Genomic DNA, 17,837 nt, shown 5'->3' on the forward strand with positions numbered 1-17,837 from the left:
CTGGGTCCTGGAGATTTTCTCCTTTCTTATTTAAGTTTTGTGGTTTTATGTTTTACATTAAAGATCATGATATATTTTGAGTTAAATTGTATCTCGGGTATGAGGTTTAGGTCAAAGTTCTTCCCAACATTGCGTGGAAAAGACCACCCTTCCTCCTTGAATCACTTTGGTGCCTTTGTTAAAAAGTGGTCTGGGCACATTTGTGTTGGTCTGTTCAAGTTCCTGTGTCCTGTCCATTGATCTGGTACCTGCCCCCCATACTCTTATGTCTGCACTCTGCAGCACCAATAGCTGTGTGCGGCCACACAGTGCACATGCTCACCAGGAAGAGCAGCCCCCCCCCCCGACTTAGTCTTTCTGTTTCAAAATTGTTTGGGCTACTTTACAACCCTTCCCTTTTCATGCAAGTTTTAGAATAACTTTGTCTGTGTTTATAAAAAAAAAAAAAAAAAGGAATTATGCTAAACCTGCAGGTCAGTTTTGGGGAAATTGGCATATTTATTGCATTGAGTCTTCCAATCCATGAACATTGTATCTCTCTATTTAGTTTCTTTTGATTTCTTTCATCAACTTTTGATGCTGCCCAAGTTTCGTTAGATTTATACCCAGGTACTTAAGATTTTATGTAAGTAATATTGCCATTTTTTATTTTGCTTTTCACTTGCTTACTGTTGCTTTACAGAAATACGATTGATTTTCATATGTTAATATTGTTTTCTACAACCTTGCTGAACTCAGTGGTCCTAGTTTCTCTGTAGATTTCTTGGGATTTTCTACATAGACAATCACGTCATTTGCAAGTAGGAACTTTTATTTCTTCCTTCACCATCTGTGTGTATCCTTTTCTTACCTTCATGACCTGATTGGGGGAGCCACAGGGCCACCTTGACTATGTAGGGAGAACAAGTGCCCCTTTATCACTGCCTAAGGGAAGGTGGTCAGCCTCTCCCAGAAATCCCACACCAGCTGTAAGTTATTTGTGGATGCCTTTTATCAAATGAGACAGTTTCCCTTGATTCCTACTTTGCTGAGAGTTTGTATCTTGCAAATGCTTTTTTGGGTGTCAGTTGATAAGATCATGTATGATTTATGTTGTTTAGCTGTCGATGTAGTAGATTACACTGACTTGTTTTCAGATAATAAACTAGCCTTGCATGCCTAAATTAAATCACATTTGATCATGGTATAGTATTCTTTTTTATATATTGCTAGATTCAGTTTGCTAATATTTGCTAGGATTTTCATATCTAAGTTCATGAGAATGATATGTATTTTTCTCTGTGTGTGCATACACCCTTTATTGGTTTGGGTACTGGATTGATAAGTGAATGAATGCAGAAGTGTTCTTGCTCTTGTTTTCTGGAAAGGATTGTATAACATTGGCATTACACAGTATTATTCTTTAGTAAAATCATCTGGGACTGGAGTTGGGGCCTTTTAATTACAAATGTAATTTGTGTAATGGTTATAGGATCATTGAGGCTATCTGCTTTGTCTTGGCTAAGTTTTGGTAGTGTGTGGTTTTCAAGGAATTGGTCTAATTCTCCATTGTCAAATTTATGAGCAAAAAAGTGTTTTCATGGCCAAGTGCAGTGGCTCACATCTGTAATCCTAGCACTCTGGGAGGCCAAGGCGGGTGGATCACTTGAGCTCACAAGTTCAAGACCAGCCTGAGCAACTGTGAGACCCCCCCATCTCTTAAAAAAAAAAAAATCACTGGGCTTTGTGGCAGGCACCTGAGTCCCAGCTACTTGGAAAGCTGAGGCAAGAGGACCACTTGACCCCCAAGAGTTTGAGGTTGCTATGAGCTATGAGGCCATAGCACTCTACTGAGGGTGACAAAGTGAGCCTCTGTCTCAAAAAAAAAAGGTTTCTTCTTAGTATTTTCTTTTTCTTTTAGTTGCTTCAGGATCTGTTGTAACATTGCCTGTTTCATTTATAACACTGGTCATTTCTCTCCTCTCTGTTTTTCAGAGGGCCAGCTTTTGGTTTTTATAATTCTTTCGATTTTGTTTATTCCTGCCTTTATTATTTCCTTCCTTTTGCTTGCTTTAGATTTATTTCACTCTTCCTTTTTCTAGTTTTTTGAAGTAGGAACTTAGATAACTGATTTGAGATCTTCCTTCTAATAGAAACATTTGGTGCTCTTATTTTCCTTCTCAGCACTGCCTTGGGTGCATCCCACATATTTTATTATGCTGTGTTTTCGTTTTCATTTGGTTCTTTGTATTTTTTATTTCCTTTGAGATTTCCTTTTTGGCTAACTGGTTGTTTAGACGTATGCTGTTTGACTTCCATGCATTTGAAGATTCTCCTGTTGTCTTTCCTGCATTGACTTTGGGTTCCTGTGTCCCCTTGGGGTTTCTTCCCTATCCTTGTCTCCTTGAGGTATCCTCTCCTGTCTTTGTCCCCTTGAAATATCCTCTCTTGTCCTTGTCCCCTTGAGGTGTCCTCCCTGTTTTTGTTCCCTTGAGATGTCCTCTGTCCAAGCCTTTCCCAGCAGTGCTCAGTCACAGCATGCACTGTTCTACTCCAGCCCTGGGATCAGCTGCTGCCTCCCAAACTGGTGGAGACATTTTTTTTTTTTAAGAGACATAGTCTCACTTTGTTGCCCTCGGTAGAGTGCTGTGGTGTCACAGCTCACAGCAATCTCCAGCTCTTGGGCTTAGGCAATTCTCTTGCCTCAGCCTCCCGAGTAGCTGGGACTACAGGCACCCCCCACAACACTGGCTATTTCTTTGTTGCAGTTTGGCCCGGGTCAAATTTGAACCCACCACCCTCAGTATATGGGGCTGACACCCTACTCACTGAGCCATGGGTGCTGCCCAGAAGACATTTTTATTAACATAACTACGACGCCACCATAACACATAACCAACACTAAAATATTTAATAGCGCTCCGGTATCTTGAAAGACTTTTCACATTTCTTGAATGTGTGATGGTATCTCCTTTAGTTTTACTCACTTTACTGTAGGTTTGGGGTTCCACGTTGCAGTGGGTTTAGATTCCTTCTCCGTCAGTTTTAGATTCTTCCCTAATGCCCTTGGTATGTCCCTGGTATGGACAGGAATTCCTTAGTACCCTCACCTGGTCCTTGGTCTGCCCAGCCCTGCAACCTTGATGAAAAGGGAGCTCTTGTCTCTGTTTTGGGGGGTCCATCAGCACCACTTGTCTCCTCACTCCTCCCTCTCTGCCAAGGGAGCTCCTGAGGCACCTTTTATAGGTGCCATGGGGATACTGCAGGCTGGGAGTGACCAGCACTTGGTGATCCCTCAGCTTCAAGCTGCACAGAGGTGGTCTTGCACAGTTCCTCTTGGAGTGTCCTGCAGTATCAGGGCCAGGATAGGAAGCTGGCTTATGTGCTACTACCCGCAACGCCCCAGTGAGCCTGCACTTGGCCCTTCTCCTCCAGCTGCCCTGTGGTCATGCACCATGCCAGCCAGACTACGGCCTCCAGTGCTGGGCTTGCAGCTTTTGAGACAGCTGCTCTGCTTCCTGGGGGGAGGTGGATTCCCAAGCCCAGGCCAGGCAGGTCTGGTCAGAGCGCAGAGGCTGCCAACTGACAGGCCACAAGTGTCTTCATTAAGGTTAAATGTCTCAGTACCCCCAGGGCACCTGCCAGCCACTCCAGTGTTTGTATGTGGCAGACCAGGCTTAGCCTCCCAGAGACAGTGCAGGCACACATGTAACTAGTGCTAGCCACAGCCAAAGTGTCTTCCTGGGCAATTTGCTGTTTAAAAAAGTGCACTCTGGTTTTAAGTGAACAGCCCTAATTACAGTGATTTACAGGGCACCTGGGGACCAGGTGGTATTTGAACATGGCAGAAGCTGAGTAGAGGTAGGTTGGCACGATGATTCAGTCAGCACATTCTGATAGGCCTGAGTGACTGCTGCTGTGGATCTAGTGGCGATGTGGCCCCTTCCAGTGCAAAGCAGGACAGAGGCAAGGCCACTCTTGGAGGAAACGAAGTTGGGGAGAGGAAGACTGAGAGCCTTGGGGAGGGTAGGTTCACGGGGGCCCTGAAGGACAGGCATGATGCCCTCCCCTGGATCTGCCTTCCTCTGGGATGTGCAGTGACAGCAGGGCCCTATGGAGGGGCCTCGTTCTCCTACAATCACCAGGGGCTGACCCAGGAGCCTCAGCTCCCTGTGGGAGCTGCAGTGGGTGACGGGTGCTGGGGAAACTCTTGTTGATGTGAGGCTTTGCCCATCCAGCAAGGGCATCAATCGCGATGTGGGCAAGGGAGGGTCCTGCCTGTTCCCTTAGAATGACCAGGCCCCCAAAGTCTGGCAGCATCTGTGAGGGGCCAGGAGGGTAGGTCCCCAGAGATCACCACCCATGAAGCCACAGTTGCAGCAGCCAGGTCCTGCCGGGTGTGGCAGTCCTGGGTGGGGAGGAAGGAGAGACTTTTCTTTCCATTCTGTTCCCGCCCCAGCTTTGAGCCTCTGCCTGGCTTCCTGCTTCCTCCTGACAGCTGCAGAATCGGCCCCTCTGACATTTAGGGGAAAAATTCAGAATCAAGAGCATAAGGCAGAAATGAAAGGATTTTCTTGGTAAAAGGTCAGAGTGGTTTCTCTTGTTTTTGTTTAAAAACGGTTTGTGTTGAACTATGACAAGGCCAAACTTGCTAACCGGGAGGGGTGTCAGGGCAGCCCAGTGAGAAAATACAGGAAGACACTTGAACAGACTCAGGGTGCCAGGCCAAGGCAGTGGGGTGAAGGGAGCACAAGGCCAGGGGAGCCCAGACAGCTGCCTGCAGCTATGCGGGTGCCCCCAGCCAGGTCCCTCTCCCCCAAGGGCATAGTCAGTGCTAGATGTGGATCCCATACCCTCAGGGCTGGGCTGGGCTCACAGGACTCAGTGGGGAGCTGGGCCATGCAGGGGAGAGGGGCCACCAGTACCTGTGCCCGCCCCAAGCTCCTGGGCAAAAGGGAGCATTTTATAAAAAAAACATTTCACCAAGATAATTTACATACCATGTGATTCCTCCACGGAAGTGTGCAGTTTGGTTCTTCTAGCATATTCGTAGAGTGTACCATCACCACAGTCTAATTTTAGGGCATTTTTGTCACCCCACAAAGAAACCCCATGCCCAGAGCAATTCCCCATTTCCCCCAGACCTCAAACTTGGCAGCCATCAATGTGCTTCTGTCTCTGGATTTGCCGCTCCTGGACTTTCTCACAAATGGAATCACTAGTTGGGTCCTGTGTCTGGCTGAGCATGCTCTCAAGGCTCACCTGGGGTGTGGTGTGAGTTGCTCTTTGCCCCTTTTTAGGCCTGAGCAATGGGCTGTTGATGGGTGAACAACTTATCTGCCAATGGCTGTTTCCACTTCTGGCTGCTGCTAAGGACATCTGTGCTCCAGTCTGCATGTGTGTCTGGTTCTCACGGCGGCTGCAGACCATTCCCTCCACCAGTCCACTCCCTCCAGAGTCCACAGGGTTCCACTGTCTCCTCATCCCAAAAATGTGCTAACCAGGACGGGTGCCAGGGCAGCTGCCTTTTAACTGTGGACATCCTGATGGGCAGGCGGTGGCGTCTCGCTGGGGTTTCTGTGCATGTTTTCCTTGTGCTTGGCACCTTGAGGGGGTTCACTGGGGGTGTATGTGTCTCCTTTGGGGGAACATCCATTCACATCATGGCCCTTCTCTCACTGGGCCATTTGTCTTCTCATGATGGGGTTAGAGGGTATGTCTGCATACAGGTCCTTTGTCAAAGCCTGCTGGTGGTCAGGCCTTGGTCACAGTGCTGCTCTGCATACTTTGTGGCTCACACACCACTAAGGTAGAGGCCACCAGCTGGCCATGGCAGATTTGGGAATCAGTAGGGAAAAGTTCTACCCTCCCTGCAACCCAGAGTGTGCATGTATCACTGTCATGTCCCCTGGGAGGCATGACCCCTTCCAGCCAGGTCACCTCCCATGGTGTCAGATGTGGTCCCTAGTGTAGGAAGTGGCCCAAGCCTGAGCTGCCTGCCCCTGTGCTGACCTTACCAAGTCACATGCAGAACAATGAGCAGCCACTACCCTATTTTTCTCCTAATACCTCAGAACTCCTCCTGCCATCCCACCCCTTCACTGAGCAGGGCTACAAGGGACACAGGCTTCATCTTCTAGCCCCTCTCACCTGGTGGCAGCAGCAGACAAGAGCATGGCTCACTTCTCCCACCCTGGCCTCAGTAGAAGGGGCCAGTGTAGGCACAGGGTCCCTGCTCAACTGGCTTGGGTAGGCAGGCAGCTGAGGAGGGCAGGGCAGGCCTATGTTCCTGCTCAGATGTGCCTGTACCTTCAAACCCCAGCCCAGGCCGGCCACTCTGCACTCCCAGGACCATGACACAGCAGCTGGCTCAGACCTGCCATGTGGGCTCTCAGCCTCCCTGTTTGTATGCATGAGGTCCTGCCCTGTTTTCTGTTTTTGGAGCCACCATGCTCCCTGGAAGCTCCCTGGCCCCTGGGTGAAGTCTGTCCTCTGCCTACACTTCCCCAGTCACAGCAGCACTTATATATAGGGCAGTCAGAGGGGCACACCTGGGCTCCAGGACCCACAGAGCCAGGACCAGGCCTCCCATCACAGCCCACAGCCACCAAGCAGTCTGGGACTTTAGGGCCTTGATGTACAGTTGGGAAAACTGAGGCCAAGGGCTGGTTAGTCAAAGCCATGATACTATGTGATCTGGAAGGTTTTGCAGGGCAAGCCCTGGGCAAGAGGTATGGAGTCGTCAGGCATCAGTAGGAAGTGGTTCTTTGGCCAACCACAGCTAGGCAGGGGACAGGAGTTAGAGCCCCTGGCTTAGAGCGAGTGGGACCTGGTGTCCTGCAAATGCAGATAGCTTCCTTCCTATCCTCAGGTGGGCTTTCCTTACACTGCCTGGTCAGTGAATTGGGCCCCTGCTTGGAAAAGACAGACTTGAACTTGGGTCTGCTGACCTCTCATGGGCAACCCTATGAGAGGGTTGACCCAGACCACAGAGACCCTGCCCTCACGTGTGGCAGAGCAGCACAGCTTTGGTGCCCAGGGCTGTGAATTGCAGCCCCTTCACCAGGTGACCTGGAGCAAGGCTTTACTGAGAATGGGGACATGTCTACCCCTCTCTGGCCTAGCTAAGCTGGGCACCTCCCCTTTAGAGGCTGTTTGGCCCCTAGGCCAGCCCTCCCACCAGGCCCACTCTCCCAGCTTCTGGCCCCACGTCCTTTGGCTCCTCCTTGTGGCTGGAGGGGCCATAGGGTCAGAGAAGGGAGATACCTGCCAGACTGCCGAGCTCTGACCCTGTCCTATCTCTCCCTCCCCATCCACAGGCCACAGGACCCTCAGGCTCCAAGATGCAGCTGCTGGACACAGAGTTCTCACGCACCGTGGGCCCCCTCATCGAGCTGCATCTGCTGCGTCAGGACAGCATCCCAGCCTTCCTCAGCTCCCTCACACTTGAGCTCTTCAGCCGCCAGACCACTGTGGCCTAATGTCCGCCTGCCTCAGTGTGTGTCCACCTCTCCAGCAACAGCATAACACAAAGGACGTGCACAAACCATGCCGGACCACCTGGGCTCTATCGCAGCCCTGGCTGCAGGGCTTATGCTGCCCAGCAGTGTCCCAGCTGGACTCTTACCCCATCCTGATGCCACGGAGCTCAGCCTATACTTCCCCACACCCCCAGGCCCTGGCAGCCTGAGGGCAGGCCTGGAGCCCCAGGCAGGTTTTGTTCCTTATGAAATAAATGTTTCCTCCCCAGACACCCTCCTGGCTCACTGTATGTGTCTGAGGCACCATGCTGACAGCTCCTGCTCCCTGCCCGAGTCCCTTGGGTGCCAGGGAGAGCTACTTCTCAGGTCCAGGCCCAGAGATGTTTGGGGAGAAGGAGCAACAGCCGGGAACAGTCAGCTTCATCTCCACTCTGGCAGGAAGGGGCTCCTGGAGCTGTCCCTCCTGAGACTTGGTGCCGGGAGTATAAGCAGGATCAGAAGACAGAGCCAGACCTGGCTGTGCCATGGACAAAGAAGGATGGGGTTGGGTGGGCTGAGAGCTCAGCTCTGGGTCAGACACCCCAAGCCCTGGTCCTAGCTTCATCACCAACTGCTATGTGGTCACCCCATGAAGCCCAGGCTTTCTCCCCTACACAGCACACCTGCAGGCTCTCAGATGGGGGCCAAGGCCTCTCCTTGGCTGCAGACTCCCCCTCTCCTATGGACTGACACCTTCACATTCCTGTAGCCACAGGCTCTACCCAAAGCCTGGCCCAGACTGTCCCTCTGCTTCAGGCCCATGGAGGGCCTGGGTTCTGGGGAACACAGGGACCCGGGCAATGGGGGCTGCCATCACAGACCAAGGCCCATACTGAGGGTGAGACTTGGCCTGAGGCCAAGGGAGGGGTCCGTCTGGCTAGAACATCTAAGCCAGCCCACCAGGCTTTAGGGAGTTTTTGGGGAGCCTATGGACATGGGGTTGGTCCTACCCCTGCACAGTCAGCAGATAGACAGCCCATGTGTGGCCAACTCAGCACCCCAGCCACCCTCACGCCTCCATCCACCAGTACCCATGCCATCTGATCACTCTGTACACCAGGAGCCACTATCTAGACACAGCAGAGGGGGCTGGGCTCAGCCTTGGGAATAGGCCTCACCCAGCCGGCCCTGGCCAGCTGCTGTCACAGAGGATGCATTACTGCATTGATGGGGAGGACCTGCCTGTCCCACTCCCTCAGATTCTTGGGAGCCTGGAACAATGCAGCTTAGCGGCAGCCCTGGAATTGCCACCTCTAGTTGGGACTCCTGGCCTGGGCTGGGGCCTCTGGCTTCACCTCCCAGCCTCACACTCTGCACTCCTAGCACCCCCACTAAAACTCTGGTCTGCATGAAAGCCACCTCCAGGCTTCAGAAAGGAAAGTTGGGGTCTCCCCTCAGATTTCAGATGGGAAGTCAGGGTTCACTTCCTCCAGGTCTCAGATGGGAAGGCTAGGGTCTCCCCCTTCAATGTAGGTGGAAAGGTTGGGGTTCTGCCTTGAGTGATCCCCCTAGAGATGGTGGGATGCTCCTAGCCTCAGACAGAAGTGCTCTACATCCCCACACATGTGTCTCTGGGTGAAAAAGCTTTGAGGAGGGGCCTGTGGACCTAGCAGTTCCAGTCAGTGAGGTTTTGTTAGGGACTCTGGACACATCCCTTGCAGACCATACAAATGCAAAGTGGGATGAGACTTGCCCAAGTGTCTGGGGCCCTGGACACATGTGCGCCTCATATAAATACGACCTGGGCAGCCACCAGCAAGGTCAGCCACACATCCAGTGGCTCCCTTGTCAAAACTCCAGAGACCCAGTCTCCACTTAGGTGTATGTACCAAGGTTCAGGCAATGCCCAGTGGCTGTCAGCCAGTCAGAGCCAGCCTCAGGGCTCTCACCCAGCATACCCCTAGGGGAGTCCCCTGTCCCTGAGCCTACAGTCCCTGCCTGTGGGGGTTAGGGATGGTCTGTGGTCCTCTTTACTATTCTAAGGCTCTTCTAAAGGTGGGAGCCAGGGCTCTGTCTATGCTGCATCAGCCTCTCAGCTATCAGCATGGTGGCAATGACACAGCCACACTCCTCATAAGAGTCTTCATGTGAATCCAACTCTGCCCACAGGCAGCTGCTTCCCCAGTCAGGGTGTCTGGAGACACCAAAATGGAGTCATTCATTCAATCCATTCAGACAATTATTAAGCACCTGTGGTGTTCTAGGCTCTGCTTCAGGTGCTGGGATACATTGGAACAACGCAGATACCCGTTCCCTTGTTCCCTGGCCCCTGAAACCTCAGGGGGTGCCCTGTGGCCCTCATCTCTGTGCTCAGCCCTGCTCTCCCCACTCAGGAACCATAAACCCACTGTTTGTAGGAGGAAAGACCTCAACAGGTGTACTTAGGCCCTGGCTGGGAGGTGGAGGCCAGACCTTTCCCTCCTACCCACTCCCACACCCCAATAGCAAAGGGCCAAATGAGGTTGTGTCTGCCTGAACCGGCCTGCTTGTGTGTCCAACAGCACTACCATGTTCAGTAACAGCCTGGCCCATGGAAGTGGACGAAGAGGCCCCGTGTATATGCGCATGTATGCATGTGGGTGTATGTACATGCATGCATGCATGTGTGTGCCTTGTTTATGTGAGTGCGGGTCTCAGTGTGTGTGTGTGCTCGTGCACATCTCTCGTTCCCGAGAACCCATCAGGCCCTGGCGAGGAGTGGCAGTGCAGGCAGCACTGAGGCTGCAGAGCACTAGGAGGGTCTGGGGGCAGTGAGGAAGCTAAAGCAGCAGGTGGGTTCAGGGGCCTCCTTGGACCTCTGGTCCTTGCTAGAGTTGTCCTGTCCTTTGGTAAATGGCCCACCAGTGGCCACAGGCCAGAGCCTCTAGCCGTGACTAGACCCGGCCACCAGGCCACACCCCACACACACACCCTCTTATTCCAAGCCCTGCAGGTCACAAGGCAGGTCATGACATTCCCTCCTTTGGTGCCAACTCTCTAAGATACCATTTTATAGATGGAGAAACAGAGGCTCAGAGCCTTACTGAGGTCATACCCAGGAGGGTCCCACCTGCTGCCTTTCTGAACCCCTACTCGCAGAACAGCCTGGGGGCCCTAGGCATGTCCCTTTGGCCATGCACTCCTCCAGTGTGTTGGCCCTGCCCCAGCTACCAGCCACAAGTCCCCATGCTATGGCACAGCCCCATGTCAACCTCCAGGCTGACTCATTCCCACCCCCTCCCCTGCTGGGCTCCCCCCAGGGTCTGTACCAAGCCCCATCCCAGCCATCCCCAGCTAGAGCTGACAGAGGCAATAGCTTATAGTGGCAGGTGGCTCTGCTCCTTGTGGGTTTTCTTTCCCTGGGAAGAGGCAGGGAGGGGTAGAAACTGCCACCACCTCCCGAGGGACATGTCTGGGCAGGCCAGGGCGATCAAAGTTCCCTGTAACATATCTCCCTCTCGGCAGATTTAATAAACCTGCAGCTTGAGTTTGTCAAATCCTCTTCATGCGCCTGCCAGGTGGGATTGAAATGAAACAGCACATGGAAAGTAGGGAGCAGAGGCAGGCCTCGCCCCTCCCAACCCCTGGAAACCCAGCCAGGGAAAGTTCTGGTGCTGTCAGGTCCCTCACTTCTGCCAGCACCTTAGTGGGCTCCTGGTGCTAAATAGTACTTAAGTCGCTAATGACTAATTTTATGGGATTAATGCCGTAGCAATAAAGGACTTGCCAGGATGTAACAGGATTTGGTAAGCCCTGTGGCTCCTTCCTGCTCCAATCAGGAGGACTGTGCCACCTGCCAGGGCCTCCAGGGGACCCATCCCCACCCAGAGCCCCAGCATAGGCAGTCGGCTCTTTCCTCTGGGCCTGTGCTAGTGTGGGTTCTCCTGGGTTTTCTCGCCCTCCTCTCGCCTCAGAGTGTGGTCCCAGATGCAGTGGCCCTGGGAGCTGCCTAGAAAGGCCAGTTTATAGGTCCTGCCCTGGCTACTGCATCAGAGTCAGCTGTTGACAAGATACCAAAGCACTCACCTGACTCAATATGCCTGTTTACAAATCCTTTTCCCATTTGGAGCTCATCTCCATTCCATAATGATGGGGGACTGGGTTCAGAAAGGTAGGGGCTTTGGGCTCACCTGAGGCCACAGGCAAGTCTGTGTCAGGTCTGGACCCAAACCAAGTTCAGCAGCCCTTTTCAGCCCAGCTTCCAAGCCAAACTTGGCCCACATCCCTCCTGTTAAATATCGCCAGGGCCAAGTGAGGGCCTGGGCCTTTAAGAACATGCTGGAGGTATGACTCAGAACCTAGAACCATACATGAAAGAGTGTGTATGCACATGTGTACATGCACATGCATGTATATGTGCTATGCCTGTGTGCATGTGTGTACACGCAGGAGTGTGCACTTGTATGTGTACCTCTGTGACTTGTGTGTGCACACAAGCAAGCATGTGTGTACACGTAGCTTTTGTGTGTAACCTGATTGTGTGAATTCATGCCTGTGCATATATGACTGCTCACATGTGTGCACGTGTGTATATATGTGTGGCCATGTGTGTACATGCATGACTATATACTCTTGTGTATGTACTCTTGCTTGCACCAGAAGGACAGGTGACTTCACCAGAATGCTTTAATTTCTGCCTCAGGCCCAGAAAAGGATAAGGCCTTGCTCCAAGTCACACAGCAATAAAGGGCCAATGAGAGGGCTGAGAGACTGGTCAGATATCACCTGGCCCACCCACCTGTCTCATTGTTTTACATTTTATTTTCTTTAATTACACAATTCTAATGGATTTTTAATATTAACCAAAACAAAACAAAACCCCTCCAACAATATAGGAGAAATGTAAAGTAAAAAAACAATTTCCTCTTTGGCCCCATCCCAGACTCATCTGCCTACGGGGGGATGTGCACACCTAGCATATGGACGTGGGGAAACGCACGGTTCTGTTTCATTTGCTGGTGAGAGTGGTTGTTAAAATCACTGTGTATCATTCCGCAGCTTGGTTTTTCTCACTTTACAGTATGTTCTGGAAATTTTCCATAAAAGCATCTACTGATCTATTTCACTGGATTTATTGTTGTTGTTATTTCCAAAACACTTAAGAAGTTTTATTGAAAACGACATACAGAAATACCAGATTCTCCTTTTAAAGTAAAACTGACAGCAGTATCCAGAACTTGCATAGCTCTGTACCACACCTTTTCAAGAAAGAGCAGCAGGAGATGTTCATTTGTTTCTAATGGTTAAGATTCCTGAGGACTGGACTCCTAGGTGCCCTGAACAGGCCCATTAATTCCAACCTTGGAGCTGCACAGACCCTTCCCCACATGGAGTGCCTCCATACTCACCTGGCTGGTGCTCTGTGATGGGCTTAGGTTTGTCCCCAAATTTATATGTTGAACCCTAACCCGCAGGACCTCAGAATGGGGCTGCATTTGGAGACAGGGTCTTTTTTTTTTTTTTGAGACAGAGTCTCTTTTTTGTCCCCTGTAGAGTACTGTATCCTCATAGCTCACAGCAACCTCAGACTCGGGCTCAAGTGATTCTCTTGCCTCAGCTTCCACGTAGGTGGGATTACAGGCATGAGTCAACATGCCCGGCTATTTTTAGAGACAGGGTCTTTCTCTACCTCAGGCTGATCTCAAACTCGTGAGCTTAGGCAATCTGCCCACCTCAACTTCCCAGAGTGTTGGGATTACAGGCGTGAGCCACTGTGCCTGGCCTGGAGACAGGGTCTTTAAAGAGGTGATTGAGTTAAATGAGGTCATGAAGGTGGCTCTAGTCCCAAGTGACTGGTGTCCTTATGAGAAGAGGAGGTTGGGACACAGACACACACAGGAGCAACCCTATGAGAATGTAGGGAAAATTCTCTGTCTGCAAGTCCAGGAGAGAGGTCCCAGGAAATTCCATCCCTGCCACACCCAATCTCTGATTTAAGCCTCCAGGACTGTGAGACAAAAGTGCCTGGTCTGGGGAGGAAGAATGTTCTGGTGGCCCAGGCTGGCTCACGCCCTGCACACGCCTCACTCCTGCCTGCCTTCCCCTAAGCTCCCCTCCGCATGCCTCCCAAGCTGGCTTCATTCTTCCTTAAGGCATTTATCACTACCTGGCATTTTTAATACGTAATTTATTGATATTATAATATATATGTATCGCATATATTTTACAGGATATGCATTAATATATTTTAATCAGTTTTGTGCCTCCTCACCCATAGAATAGTTCTGCCTAATATGTCATGCAAACCACGTATATAACTAAATTGTAGTAGCCACATTAAAAAGTAAGCAGAAACTGATGAAATTAATTTTAATAAATATATTTTATTTAACCCAATATATCCAAAATTGCATCATTTGAATGCGTAATCAAAATCAAGAACTGGTAAGACATTTCACCTTATTTTGGTCCTGAGTCTTAGAAATCAGCAGGTGTTTTCCACTTCCCACCATCCCAGTCCAGACCAGCCACATTGCAATGCCTGGTGGCTCTGAGATATCTACATGGGGAGGGGGGGCCTTGCCGTGTTCACCGCAGTGCCTCGGGCACCTAAGGGTCCTGGCTACCACAGAGTGCACAGTACGGGTGAATCCCGCTGTGTGTTAGTGAGTGACAGTGTGTCTCCTCACATCCTCCTGTTGACTAGCAAGGAAACAGGAATCAGAGAGAAGGCACTGCCCCAGAGGTCACCCAGGTTTTGTGGATCAGGCTCCCTCCTGGGTTAAAGGGCAAAAGCCAGCTGTGAGTGGTACCCACCATGGACATGGCATCCTAGGCAAGCGCACCCTCCCTGCAAGACTAGGGCCTTGGATGCCTGCCTTCAGGGGCCTCAGTCTCCACATCCAAAAAGTGGACTGACATGGAGCATGCTGCGTAGGGCCCACCTGGCCGATGCCAACCACTGAGGTGGGGAATACCCCAGACCAAAGCGTGTGGCCTCTTCCTGGGTACCCTTCCAATTAACAGCCTCCTGCCTTTTTTCCCTTTCTCTTTTTTGAATTTAAAATGGAAATTAAATTTTGCACCAGGTTTACAGGCTGTTAACGGAATTCACTAATCAAACCCCAACACCACGTCCTTGAAAACGAGAATTAAAAAAAGGTCTACATTTGCATATTCATGTTTTTAATGGGGTTCAGAAGGTATATTTGTGGCTGATGAAAGGATTAATTAAATCTATTTGCATTGGTGGAGCATCTTAACCCCTTCTGGGCTGGCCAGAGACTGGGAAGAGTCTGAGGCCCAGAGAAGCTGAAGGAGCCTCTGGCAAATGGCCAAAGACGCTCCTGCCACCTGTGAGCCCAGCACGGCAGGCAGCCGCGGCGTAGGGGGCTGAGGGAGGCACCAGGGCTGGCAGATCCACCATCACTCTCCTGCAACCCTGGGATAGGCAGTAACTGTGGTGGATTTAAAAAACAAACATATGCTGGGATTTTTTTTTTCCCCTTATAATATTCACACTCAGTCATTATAAACTACTTAGGAAATGTGGGGAAGTTTTGAGAAGAAAACGAAAATCACTGAGACCCCCCCCCATCATGCAAAGTAATCACAGTACACTCTGGTCTTGTGTCTTCCTGACCCTGGAGAGTATATGTGTACACAAGTGCACATGTGTGTGTGCCACGTCCTGTGAGCACATGTCCTGTGCATACATGTACATGCATGTGGGTGCATGTTGTACGTGTGTGTTGTGTGTGCATGTATGTGTGCACAGGCAGAATTGCTCCTGTGGGGCCTGCAGCTCACAGGCGTGTCTCCAATCAGGGTCTGTACTGTAGACAGCATATCCCTTCTCCTCGCAGGACCCATCCTAGCACAGCGAGGGGCCCTGGTCAACTTTTACATGGACACTTGGTGCAAGGAATGGTGTGGTATCTCTCCTTACTGCCCTAAATCCAGGAAGGAAGGGCACTGTCACAGTCCTCAGAGGTCATCGCCAGGCAGCCTCGGAGGTACACACTATAGCCATACATACACATGTGTGGAGTTATAGATACAACATGCACATGTGTGCTCGCAGACATAAGCTATCCATACAACACGTATGCACATCAAGTTATAGACATGCCATAGTACACACAGTATAACAGAGACAACATGATTGTATACGCTGTATATACACAGAGTTGAATATGCCTGTGTACACATATGGCTGTGGACTAATATATACGTAAAACATAAATAAATTCCCGGGACCTGTTGCTCTGGACTGAGCTCCTGCACTAAGTCCCAACAGAACAGATGAGCCAGGACAGAGTCCCTCGTGCCATGTGCCACGTGATCAAACTTAAACATGGGTCAGTTTTCAGAAAAACAGGAGCATCACAGCACCCAGTCATAAGGGCCCAGCCTCCTGAGCCGACAAGATAAGGACATCCCCTCTGCTTCAACCCTCGCAGGAAAGGGACCTTGAACTTCAGCTTTTTCTGCCTTATTATAAAGCCAACCTCCTTTGCTTAGCTCGCCAGGGCGCCTGTTGTTTCATAAATGGGATGTGGTCTGAGTCAAGAGTCACTAAGAAAAGCCAATTGAATGATTAAACTCTATATGTATACAACAGGCATACACATATTTATATGCATATAATGTATATGGAAATGTACTCTATATATTTAAATATATACATGGAGAGGTGTATAAATACATGCACGTATTTTTATACATACACAGATTACATCCACATATGCATTTGTGTAGATTTTATATATACATATATTTAGGAGGCACAAATGATTTTTGCAGGGGATAATGCCCATATGCTGTTTTGTGTTATTTGTTTGCAATAAAACTCATGATCAAGAGCCCTTGCATGCCCCGGTGTCTCTTCAGCAGTGTGGTCTCATGGTGCAGAGTGTTCCTCCTGGTGCCTTACCAGACCCCTTTGCTGAGAAGTTAGTTTTCACAACTTCCAGTGAAGCTTCTTGGACCCCCAGGAAGTCACCGCAGGGGTGAGGATGCTGTGAGGCGCCCAACTCTCCAGCCAAGTTGCTCTCCCAGATGTGCCACCCAGGTGTGCCCCACAGAGTTGCAGGTGAGGAGCTACCTTGCAGGTGACAGCAAGTCAGTGAGAGCAAGATCTGCACACAGGAGAATGTGGGATCTGCAGTTTCCGGAGTAAAGTGTTACGTGGGTGTTCTGTGTAGTCTCACATTGGTACAGAACATATCAGATTCAGCAATGTCAAGTCAAGCTGAGTGTCTCAGTGCCCCCTAGATGTGGGCCAAGAGCACCAATGGCCCCCACCAGGGCTCACCCTGTGCCTCTTGGCCACTGCAGTCCTAGCTCCATGTGAGCCCAGGAAAAGAGCACCAATGCCAACAGCTAATGCAGGAGAAGCCAAGACTTTGTCTATGGGTCCAAGAGGCCAGCTTGTAAGGGCCCCCGCCCAGCTTGTGACCATCAATACCCAAATAAACAGATAATAAATAAAAGTCATGCGACAACTTTAGTCTTTGACAAGCCACAAATCCATAGTGACACTGGGAAGGAAGAGGTTGCCAAAAAGTACATCAAAACACAGTTGGGCCAGGCACCATGGCTCACACCTATAATCCCAGCACTTTGGGAGCCTGAGGCAGGAGGATTGCTTGAGTCCAGGAATTTGAGACTGGCCTGAGCAACATAGCAGGACTCTGTCTCTACAGGAAATAAAGAAAAATTATGAAAACTTAGAGGGAAAATATAGTTGTGATACAAAGGTAAAGAGAATAGTTCTATGTTTTAATTGATTCTCAGATTGGGCGGCACGTCTGTCTCTGAAGGGAGTATTGTGCTATCCTCCGTCTGTGTACCTTGGGAAGGGGTGGCACTGCCAGGGAGCCAATGGCACCAGAGAAAAAAATGAAGCATCAGAGCAAGTAGGAGTGAACCCCTGAGAATAGACCACCAGGTGGGCAGCCAGCTTCACCCATAATAGCCACGGGAAGACGGGACACCTGTGTGCACCAGGGTGGTTGAGCCCAGGTACCAAAGGAGGGATGCCGTCTATAGATGCTGCCTCCTGGCTGTGGATGCTGCTTACTGGCAACGCTGCCCACCATGACAGCCTGCTAGTCATTCACAGTTGTGTCCAGTGGTACTCACCGTTCAGACCAATGTCCAGCCATCGTGGTCTAGTGGGTTTCATATGAAACCAGATCCCCAAAAGAAAACACCAGACTCCAAAATAATGCTGCCTACAGAGGAAGTAGGCTTGGGAAGCCATGGTGTAGTCACAACGGCTTGCCTGCCATGAGTGAGGACATAGGCCCTGTGGTCACAGCCATCAGGAGGTGTCCCTTCTCTCCTGATCCTAGAAGACCGTGGCAGCCACAGAAAGCAGCTCAGGACAAGCAGGAATGATCAGTCTGGAAAAGA

The 17,837-nt window shown here is 50.5% G+C and overlaps 1 protein-coding gene across 9 annotated transcripts in view; it reads left to right on the forward strand.

The window, feature by feature from the left end:
* The window catches only part of MAD1L1 (mitotic arrest deficient 1 like 1), a 473,404-nt gene extending 465,670 nt beyond the window's left edge, over nt 1-7,734 (forward strand). For all 9 annotated transcript variants that reach the window (XM_003795495.3, XM_012808713.2, XM_023516517.1 and 6 more), the window contains one exon: nt 7,299-7,734. In XM_003795495.3, the coding sequence (XP_003795543.1) occupies nt 7,299-7,460 (162 nt within the window). In that variant the 3' untranslated portion in view covers nt 7,461-7,734. The remainder of the gene's footprint in view (nt 1-7,298) is intronic.
* The last annotated feature ends 10,103 nt before the right edge of the window (nt 7,735-17,837 follow it).

The sequence above is a fragment of the Otolemur garnettii genome, unplaced genomic scaffold, assembly GCF_000181295.1.
Source record: "Otolemur garnettii isolate 467f Iridium unplaced genomic scaffold, OtoGar3 scaffold00092, whole genome shotgun sequence".
In the NCBI taxonomy this organism is placed as follows: domain Eukaryota; kingdom Metazoa; phylum Chordata; class Mammalia; order Primates; family Galagidae; genus Otolemur; species Otolemur garnettii.